At 35.2% G+C, this 11,252-nt stretch overlaps 1 protein-coding gene across 1 annotated transcript; it reads left to right on the top strand.

Moving 5' to 3' along the window:
* Positions 1–849: 849 nt before the first annotated feature.
* On the top strand, positions 850–10,570 carry LOC121425551 (protein MAK16 homolog). Its single transcript, XM_041621632.1, has 7 exons — positions 850–944; positions 3,205–3,367; positions 5,908–6,124; positions 6,570–6,699; positions 7,509–7,625; positions 9,018–9,092; positions 9,417–10,570. Exons 1-7 carry the CDS (start codon positions 930–932, stop codon positions 9,627–9,629), a joined length of 930 nt encoding a protein of 309 aa, XP_041477566.1. The 5' UTR covers positions 850–929; the 3' UTR covers positions 9,630–10,570.
* The last annotated feature ends 682 nt before the right edge of the window (positions 10,571–11,252 follow it).

The following is an 11,252-nucleotide window of genomic DNA, read 5'->3' as shown; positions in this document are numbered from 1 at the left end:
ATTTTGTTTACACCATTCAAACCCTATTTTTACCTCAACAAATAACATATTAACGCATAATTTGCAAAATTGTCATCATATATAAGTATTCTTTAAAATATAGAATATTGAACTACTAAAATGTCTAAATTACTAAGTTAAATCAATTTTTATATCGGGCAAGGGTCTCTTTCGTTGAAATATCAATGAAAGGTGTCTTTAAAAGGACACCGTGTTCTAAATAAGGGAAATAATGAAAATTTCGATTTTATTCAGTTATGTTTGTGAATCTTTAAAGTTTTTTCTCTTTTTACCTCATAAAGTAAGCTCCATATATCAATTCTACAATCAGTAATGAATAAAACATCATTTGATCTCTTTTTATTGAAATAAATGATTTTAAGAAAACTCGTCATTCCGAAATAAAAGGTTCAGGTGACGATGAAGACTAAATATTTTTCCGATACTATCGATATAAAACGATGTCGCGGACTTGGAAGACAAAATTGCCTTCGTGAAACGGAAAGCGCTGATTTGTCGCCAATCTTCCTATCTCGGAAGAATGGTCCTAGGACGTTCCTACGTATCGCTCATCTCGTCATGCAACAGGCCCCTGAACTCTGAAATGGCTGCCATCAAAACACGAATTTTACAGAAATAAGTAAACTTGCCAATGCATGCAGTGGCCCATTTAAAAAATTCTTTCATTTATGAAATTGACAGTTTAAGGAAACAATTAAAGGTGCCTTCATGGTTTAATTTGTCTTTGAATAATGACTTATTTTAACTTCTGAGAGGGAAAGGGATGTGGGGCAATAACAAATTTTTCCAATTCATTTTTCTATTAGTGATACCATAGATTTAGCCAAATTGCATTGCGACGTGACATGTGCGAGCCGACGGAGTGACGGATTCTGTAAATAAATTCATGAATTGCTTTGTTAGACAAAATGCAACACGACGACGTAAGTTTGTTTATAAAATTAAATAAAACACTTTTAAATGTAACTGAAATAATCTAATTATAGTCTGACGATGCACGATACTAGATACATTTATATTTCCGCGCAGCGACTGGCCTGCCTGCGCCTGAGAGCTGGGCTGGGATTTAATTATCAGTCCCAGGCATTTAATTTCCTGTTAGCACTTACAGTTTGTACAATATTGTCTGTTTTTAAAAATAAAACCTTTTCAATTTCACCTTGTAAAGATGTCATAAAGTCATTAAAACAAAGAAATAAATCTATTTAAATAGATCCAGAAGACATGGAAGAGATCTAGTACTAGTGTACTGGTTTTTATTTGTACAACAAAGAACTCAGTTTTATTATAAGTAAAAAACAATTCATAAAATAAAACGTATTTATATTGCAAATTTTTACGTTACTTAGATCCACTCATTCAATGAGCAAGGTTATGATATAACTTTGTTCATTGAATGAGTGGTTCTCAGTTATATCTCCATGACCATGTGTGGCAAAATAAGGGTGGCAATGTTTGGCTTATTTTCTCTTTTTCTTTGGGGCAAATGCTTGATTTTTTTACACTGACAGTTTCCATTAGACCTGTTATTCATACAACTTGGCTCTTATTTAAATTTGATTCTTTATATCATTTTTTTCTTAATTAAAAATAGAGATCAAAAAAGGAAAATTTTCTTGCCATATGACTTACCACCAATAGAGGGCGTATACAAAAATATGCCCCAAATTCAAGTCTTTGAGCGCTCTGGTGAATACAAAAATTATTCCCATGTTACTAATGATAAAGAAATTCAAACTGTATGGAAATTAGTAATTTTGGCCACAAAAGTGATATTTTAAGGATTTTTTAAAGTGTGTGCTCAATACAGCATTGGCATACCATAGTCCTACCTGTAGATTCTCCACAGGCCAGATGGTAGGAGTGAACAAGTGCTTAGATCTAATGTTTTTAAAATTAAAATTGATTTGATTTAATTTGCAGTGACAATGATTGTTTTCGTTTTGTGAGGCCCTCCAGACAGTGGCAAATCACCATAGACTGTGAACAACTGATAGGCTATCTCATGTATTTCCGCACAGCAATTAATAGACCGTCACCGCTGATTGGGAGTGATCGGTCAACCGCGCTGATCACGTCAATCGTCATGAATACTGGTCGCCAACCTTTCATGATAATTCCTTCGGATCGCGTGCGAAAGTATCAAGAGCGATAACGATATCCAGTCACATTATCTACGTGGGAAATGATCTTGGTCTGTCAGTTTGTGATTAGATTGCTCCAGTATCAATCAAAAGTTATCAAGACGCTCTGAAACTCGGAAATCAATTGACTTTGTACACATTGCGATAGATTTTACAAACTCCAATGAACACAATGCCATATTGACACTAACTCGTAAGATATAGATGGAAAAGCAAGAAGTATGTAATAAATCAAAATTTGCTTACCTGTGTGGTATCGGTGAGAAAATCGATCTCTTGAGAATACCTTTCATAATTCATATAAAATATATGAAAGTGAAATTCTCGGTTGATGTTGGTAGAGAATTGCACACTTGTTTTGATGGAATACTGTGTGGGGCACTGGAAGGCTTGCACTGTGCATGCTTACTATATTTTCATTCATAAATTGGTTCATGGCAGTCAGGCAGTGGCTGGATGACATCATGTAATAAGCAAAATGTACACGCCCACTAGCGCTGAACACTCTGCTATCCATTCTATACAGTTTGCCATTGTGCCCTTGGCAGTCTAACAGTCAGTGTTAATTTCTAAATTTAAGTAGACTATTGATTGGTGAAAAGTAAAGTAAACAATGAAGCCCACAAAAGTTATTTTTTATTGGAAAAAAATAATTTAAAGAAATTAATTTAGCTTTTCTGCCATGGCTTACAGCAAATAGATCTGGCTTTAGCAACTATGGTTCTACTAGCTAGTACTATACTTAAAGTCCACGATGCAGGAGACTTGCTTGAGTGCCTGTTCATCGATCGTAGTATCTCCTCTGGTGATAGCACAGTATCCATGATATTGAGCAAATAAATAGTGACAAAAACAGAATTTCCAATTTTAGATCAAGTTAAAACGGAAGTACAGATTTTCAGAAACGGAAAAGACCATTTCTTGAAACGGAAAATCACCGTCTCTAAAAACCTTGTACATTGGATTAGTGGATGGGGATATGATTGTATTTTTTTGGGGGGGTAAAAATTGACAATTTTTATTCCTCCTGTTTTTGCAGGTCATTTGGAGTATCATCAATACGACCTTCTGCTCTTTCAAGGTCAACACCAAGGTCCGCACGCAGCAGTTCTGCAGGAATGAATACAACCTAACGGGATTGTGCAATCGATCCTCCTGTCCATTGGCCAATAGCCAGTATGCCACCGTCAGAGAAGAGAATGGTAGGTCAGCTTAAAGAGCTTCCTGATCCAGTTCAGGTTAAAGGACAAGCCCACTCCAACAAAAAGTTGATTTGAATAAAAAGAGAAAAACCCAACAAGCATAACACAGAAAATTTTGTCAAAATCCGATGTAATTGTAAAATAAGAAAGTTATGACATTCAAAAGTTTTGCTTAATTTCACAAATGGTTATATGCACATCCTGGCTGGTATGCAAATGAGACTATGACATCATCCACTCACCATTTCTTTTGTATTCTATTACATGAAATATTTTGATTTTCTCATTGTCAAGTGATATAACGATTAATTCCTCCCTGAACATATATGATTCAGTCAAGTTGGTCCTTATTGTAAAATCCATAAAAATTAAATATTGTATAATTCAAACAAGAAAAAACAAGAATTAGTGAGTGATGGACATCAACTGACTCACCTAGTTGTGCATATCACTGTTTGTGAAAAATAAGCGAAACTTTAAAATGTCATAGCTTTCTTATTTTACATTCGATTTTGATGAAATTTTCAGCATATGCTAGTTTGATTTTTCTCTATTTATTCAAGTCAGCATTTTCCTGGGGTGGACTTGACCTTTAACCCTAAAAAGACTGGGGGGCTGATTCAGCCCCCCCCTCAACATTTTTCACGATAAATCCGCCGCGCAAAATTTTTTGACCGCGTCGCTCGCTGACTTTTTACTTTCAAGTCTCGTGCAACTTTTGAGACCAAAATTGTGACCCCCGGGTACGTGGTTCAGAAATTACGCAACATTTCGTAAGTGCATGCAGACCCAAAATTACTCAAAAACGTGAATTTGTGTACAAATCCAATGCAAATAGTGTTTTTAGCAAAAATTCATAAATGTATCATTATTTTTCCTTTTACTGCTTAAAATCAATTGATTTTCTCTTTTTTGTGGTCAAAATAAAGTCCCCGACAATTTCCATTGAAAAACAATAAAAAACAAAAAGTCGAAAAACAAAGAAATACATAAGAAATTTAGAAAACAATAGAATACATAAGAAAATAAATGTGATGTTGAATTTTTTTAAAATAAATTTGATCAGATGCCTATCTAGAGTATGTGAAACAAAAATTAGCATTTCAGGGGCATTATTTTATTAATTAGAGCAAACTTATGATTTTACGCATAAATTAGCATAATTAATGAAACATGAGATTTTTTGCAGAATTTGATGTTACAGTTTTGTAGATAATGCCATGGGTAACGCGTGTGCCAATTTTCGTTGCGATCGCGCGAGCGACGGCCGAGATCATAAGGGGGGGCTGAATCAGCCCCCCCAGTCTTCTTAGGCGTTGAAATAGCCCAGTCTATTTAGGGTTAATTCCCTAAATTAAATCAACGAACAAGAATAAATATGCATCCAAGAGCGGTGCTAACGATTATAAAGAAGGAGGTCTGCATCATATGATATTGCTCGTTATTCATTAAAGAAAAAATGAGGTTAACTCTGACCTCTAGGTTAACTGGCAAATTCTTGTCCTTTTTAATTAATACTTGCACCTTTATTTTTAAATTACTGAATAGTGTTATTTTTTTGTTACAGAGTTAGAGTCTATAATATATAAGTTTGTAAATTTGAATTTCAACATTGTACAAATATTACAAATCACAATACAAAGAAGTAAAAGATCGTAATCAATTATTAAACATTATAAAAATGAATGAAATTATAGACAATGGCCACTTCAACAACCTGAAATTCTTACTTTTAAAAAAGTATTTTTTTATTGACAGTAGAGATTTCTTCTGTACGAAACAGCATTAAAAAATACTTTCAAGATGCAGATTCTGATTAATTTGGTTCAAATGCTATTTCTTGTAAGAAAATCCAATTAATAGCCAAAGGCTGAATTACATGTATTTGTACAGATAATAAACATCTCAATACATATTCAAGTTACAGCAAAATATTCTACATTATAACATACAGAGAGAGGGGATACAGAGATAGAATAGTACACAGAAGAAGTTGGAATGTCAGAAAGAAGAGGAGGCAGAGATGGATAAATAGAAGACTTCAGTTATGTTAAACCTTGAAGCATTATAGATTTGTAAAACATGTCTTATTCACATCTTTTGAGTCAAACTTCTCCTAGGTCGAACAGATTTCTGCGATCTCAAAGAGATTTGACTGAGGCAAGTCATCTGTGTCCACTTGAGCAACACTATTATTATTATAACTGACTGGAGGGAGTGTAGGTTGACCACTACACTGGGGTTTCCCCCTACTCCTATATGAATAGTGCAGTGGGTTCTTAACGTGCAAAGGTGGTAACTCTTCTCTACACGGGGCCTCCATTTAACATCCTATCTGTGGGACGTAGTGTTTTCCACTGTAACATAGCCTGCATCTATGAAACATGGGAGAGATGTTTACACACAACGCACTGGCTTCAGCCATCTGCCCGGGATAAACTTGGACCTGCGATCTTTTGTTCGATGGGCAGACGCGTTACTGACTACGCCAACTTCACTCTAAGTAAATAACTGATATAATTGCTTTATTCGCATACCAGGTGTGTGCTACCTGTACATGAAGACGATAGAGAGGGCGGCGTTTCCAGACAAGCTGTGGGAGAAGGTCCGTCTGTCGAAGAACTACGAGAAAGCCCTGGTCCAGATTAACAGGCATCTCAAGTTCTGGCCAGGCTTCATCAAGCATAAGTGCAAGCAACGCTTCACCAAGATCACCCAGTACCTGATCCGCATGCGCAAGCTGGTGCTTCGAAGACAGTGAGTTCTCTTTCTGCCCTAATTTTTGTGATTTGAATTTTTAAAAAAAATTTATAGGTCTTCAAGTTTGATATGTTAAGTTGAAGGAAACTTTACTTAAATGCATAATTTTTTATTGCAGCATAAATGAAATGAAATAAAATGAAATAAAGGCACAACAAATCTAAATGACCAAATGCTAATGGCTAATTGGAGATGGGTATGATGCCAATGGCCAGGACTTCAGATTACTTCATTACGACATTTTTTAACATTCTTCTTTCTGCACAGCTGTTATGGATTTTCTCTTCAATCTCTTTTCTTCTATATCTTTTCAGTGTCTCTTGCTTATATCTTATTGCCATTTGATATACCAGTAATCCATAGTTAACAAAAACAATACAGTATGTACTATAATCTTACAAAAAGTAATGTAATTTGATTTGTTTGTTTTTCATCCTTGTAGAAAAAAAATAGTGCCCCTTGCTCGGAAAGTGGAGAGAAGAGAATCTCGTAGAGAAGAAAAAGCCTTGATTGCTGCCCAACTGGACAATGCTATCGAGAAAGAACTACTTGATCGCTTAAAATCTGGAACGGTAATATGATTTTTTTTTATGTCAGTACTGTGAAGTTTGGGGAATAAAACACAATATACTTAAATAAGAATGTCTTATGTCATGTTTCAGGTCATTATAAGGATCTTACCTAAGTTGAACTTTACTTTTGTATGGTCCAGTCCTATGTAAGAACTGGTGTGTGATTTCAAGTGATTGGTGTTTGATATCAAGTGTTTCTTAAACTTGTATACTTTGTGTATGCATTTTGGTATGATCTATTGATGTTTTACACAGTTTGGTTTTGAAATAGCGGCAATAGATATTCATTGCACATTGTATATTCCACATTAGGATGAAAGCCTTTTCCCGGTCTCTAAGTCAAGTGTTTTTGTGTGCAAGATAGCTTGTTCATGCGATATGCAGACCCTCTAGTTATTCTGGAAGCCATCCGTTGTCCTCATTAACTGAAGCGCATGAATTCAAACCTTGTTTTAATATGGACCGGGGATAGAATCCACATCTGTTTCGTCAGTCATAGGAACAAAACAATACCAGTCTTATTAAGATTAAAATATCAATTGTGAATATGGGTCATTTGTTAGAATTAAAACACTCTGGGGGACTGTGGTGTTGCAAGAATTTTTTGTTGTTGCAATTTTACGATTGATAGATCAATTTTAACTGCAGCAAATCAGTTTACTGTGATTGTTTCAAGGAGCAGATTGGCAATCGCAAATTTGCAATTAATTTCAAAACATATGATTGATTTAGGGACCAAAAATAGACTTCCAATCGATTGCTAGTGTCTTGCAATGCCCCATATGATGTTCTTTTATGTATACTTACAGTATGGCGACATTTACAACTTCCCGACCCATGCTTTTGATCGCGCTCTTGAAGGAGAGGAAGAGGATGAAGAAGAAACTGAAGCAGCCGCTGAGAGAGAAGCCGATGCAGCTGAAGAGGTAAACCACAGAATAACTTTGTACAGAGGTCATATGTCAAGGGTCATTTAACCGCAGGGTCATCAAATATTATGGCAGGCCAAATCATTTCTTTATTGCACTTGTTAAAACCGAAATAGGGCACTTCCGCGTGGAAGGTGATTCGGTTCATTCTTGCCTTTGCTATTATCATTTAATATGAGGAAAATAAGTTTTTGTGCCATCTGGACTCTTTCATTGAACCAATGTTTTTCTAGTACATACAGTAGTGTTGAGTGTTGAACGTAGACAACAACACTACAATGTGCAAAGTATTTCTTTTTCTATTTCCTTTATACTTCATATTTCCTCTCTTAACCGCTTAGAGGCAATTTACGAATTTACGGTATATGAAATTGTTATTATTAATAATAATGATAATAACTTAGTCTTATATAGTGCTTTTCATGAAATCATATCAAAGCGCTTTACAATGTAGAACATACGAAATATACAAACAAAAGTGAAATTAGAAATCATATAACTAAAAAAGGAAGAAAGCAAATATCAAAGGCACTGTAAATGTTGAATGTGCTTTCTTCATGAGGTACATCTTTAAGTTGGATTGAAATGAAGTGATATTTGGGATACAACTGAGGGAAGCTGGAAGAGTGTTCCAAAGACGTGGGGCAGAGCTTGAAAAGGACCTATCACCCAAAAGTTTTATTATTATTAAACAAGCTGAATCGAATGTCATATTTTATCACCTGACCTAGCAATTAAATATCCAAAACTTGGCAGAACTTGAACACTTAAAAGATGTTCATTTTCTGGTGGGGTACACCAACTTTTGAGCACCTCCGTACATGTTCTCTAATGATACGATGGTATTTAAATCATGGTAAGAATTTTACCAGAAAATTTTGCAGAATAAAAAAATGTCTTGCACCTATACCAACTATCATTGTTCAATTCCTGTTTGTATAAACCTCTTAATCCAAAGAATGGTTTTTCAGGAACATCAGCATGATTGTTTTGTCTAATTGTTTGGATAAATCCTGCAGGCAGTACATGTTAATTCCATTTAAAATCTTGAATATGGGATGGTCTTTAATGATCCGATGCTACACATTGATCTTTAAAAGTTTAAAAGACCTCTGTTATCCGTGAATTTCATCCCAAGAGATGTACTTGTATTCCTTGTGAATCTATCGTGTATTTCATTAGTGTTAGGAATAGTATAGTAATAATAATATGCAACATTTATTAAGTGCTTCATACAGATGTTTCTAAGCGCTGCATACTGTTACCACAGCCTTAGCGCAGCTACCCTGATCAGACGCTTAAGCATTCAAGGAATTCAACACCTCTACATGTATTCATATTGATATAATTGTGTGTTGATTGGATTTGCTTATTATTTTTTATACATAGGAGGAGGAGTTAGAAGAAGAAGTTGAATATGTTGCAGATGAGGACTTTGATGAGAGTGATCTCAGTGATTTTGAGGTACAGTCAACATATATTGTTACTAGTTCAGTTATCAGCAATTACCTGTTAATGTAATCATAGTATTTATTATGATATTAATTATAGAGGAAAATTTTGCATTTTCATTCATCTTGAATGTTATCATACATGGAGTATGTTCCAAAACAAAGTTGATACCGCTTCTATTGTATTCTGTGTTGCAATTCTTGAATAAAAGCTGTTTTATAATCACAAGCTTATTACAAAACATTAATTGCAGTGAAATGGTTGTAAATGGACACACAATCCCCTTTAGCACAAGAAAATAGTATGATCATATTTCTCTTCTGTGCTTCTTTGCAGGACATGGATAAACTAAGGCCTCGGGGATACACCACCAGCTCATCATCCTCAGACGATGACGAGGATGAAAGTGACGATGAGGAAGAGAAGGAAAAGGCCTCATCGTCTAAGAAACTTGTGAAATCAAGGAGGAAACGTGCCAAGGTGGAAATAGAGTATGAGCAGGAATTAGATCAACCATCCTCGTCCAAGAAGAAGATTAAAAGTCGATGATGAAGACCAATATTTGATTGATGTGTACATAAGGACTTATAGTACTTCCATTGTAAAGGACTATATTACATCAACATAAAGAAATTTCAAAATGAATATAAATGATTATAGTCAGGTCCATTGATCTTCACTCCATTTCAGGCTGTGCGCATCTGTTGAGCAAAGTCAGAAAACCAATATGTATATCTGTCGATATATATATCTTCTATCAACAAGAGCAAGCAAGAAAGTTGTATAATTAATGAATGAAGACATATCTTTTGATCCGGTTTGTGTCTCACCTGCATAGTAGAAGCAAGATATTTGCTTTCACATTTGTTCCCAAACACTGAAGATTGTATATAAGGAGTATCAAGTATCAGCCACGATGCAAGTAAAATTTCAGGTAATTGATATAAAGTCATCTCAAGTTGGAACGGTCATTAAAAACTGCTTACTGGTTTTGAATTATCTTGTAAGAGTTTTCAGATATTATATATGGTCAGTGGTATAGGAACATTACAGGCCAACATTTTGGCATTGCGTGGTACCATAATCTTTTGTTAAGTTTGGTTCATAGAGCCCTTACATTGGTGAGCATGTATGGATGTGTCAAGTACTAGTAGTCTACTTTCAAGTCACATTTCTGTCTACAGAGGGTGTAATAATCCTTTGATCTATATTGATAAAAGAAGGAATTTGAAGATCATAATTTGATATAGTGTGAACTAAATGTTATGGGGGATCATGATACACTATTGCTTGGTACACTTAAAGAGATGCAAAGATTCGTTCGGTCAATACACAATTTCAGTATCATGTTAACACTGGCACACACCACACGATCCATTGCGATCTCAATTTCATGAGTGTTGTTACAGAGTACCGAAGTGTGACGTCATCACTTTTCGTTTTTTGCATTTTGGCGTTTTTGATACCATATTTTAATAGAGCATGGTGAAAAATCCCCACTACCGAAATCTTGTGGGAATCGGTCATTGGGGCCCTAAGATATGACCTCATGAATACATAATTAGCCCCATTGAAGTAAATGTATTATTGGCCTGGTTCTGAAAGTTATGAACCAACCAGGTTATTGACTTAATTGAGGCTAATTATGTATTCATGAGGTCATATCTCAGGCCCCCATGGACCGATTCCCACCAAATTTTGATAGTGGGGGCTTTTGATCATGCTCTAACAAAATATGGTAACAAAAACGCTAAAATGCAAAAAAGGTTTTTTGTGATGTCATCACTACGGTTCTCTAAATAACATTTAATTTGAACATTCCATTCCCACCTATAAAATCTTGGTTTCTTAGGATGGGAATGAAATTTTGGAATGTGGTAAGAATACTGGAGGCCGTTTCATAAAGCTGTTTGTAAGTCAAGAGAGACTTTAAGAACGACTGGGGATCCTTTCTTACGCGCAGAAGCATCGCTAATGAATATACCATTCGCCACAAGAAAGGATCACCAGTCGTTCTTATAGTCGCTCTTGACTTACGAACAGCTTTATGAAACACCCACAAGACATGAAAATTACAGTCTATTTAGAGCCCCCCTGTACGAATAAAAGCAAATTCAATTCCAAATCGTAATGAAGTCATCGACTGCATGCAGCTAGAAACCAGATTTGGGA

The sequence above is a fragment of the Lytechinus variegatus genome, chromosome 12, assembly GCF_018143015.1.
Source record: "Lytechinus variegatus isolate NC3 chromosome 12, Lvar_3.0, whole genome shotgun sequence".
NCBI classification, from domain to species: Eukaryota; Metazoa; Echinodermata; class Echinoidea; order Temnopleuroida; family Toxopneustidae; genus Lytechinus; species Lytechinus variegatus.
The sequence above is the reverse complement of the archived record's forward strand: the minus strand, read 5'-3'. Positions and strand labels throughout refer to the sequence as shown.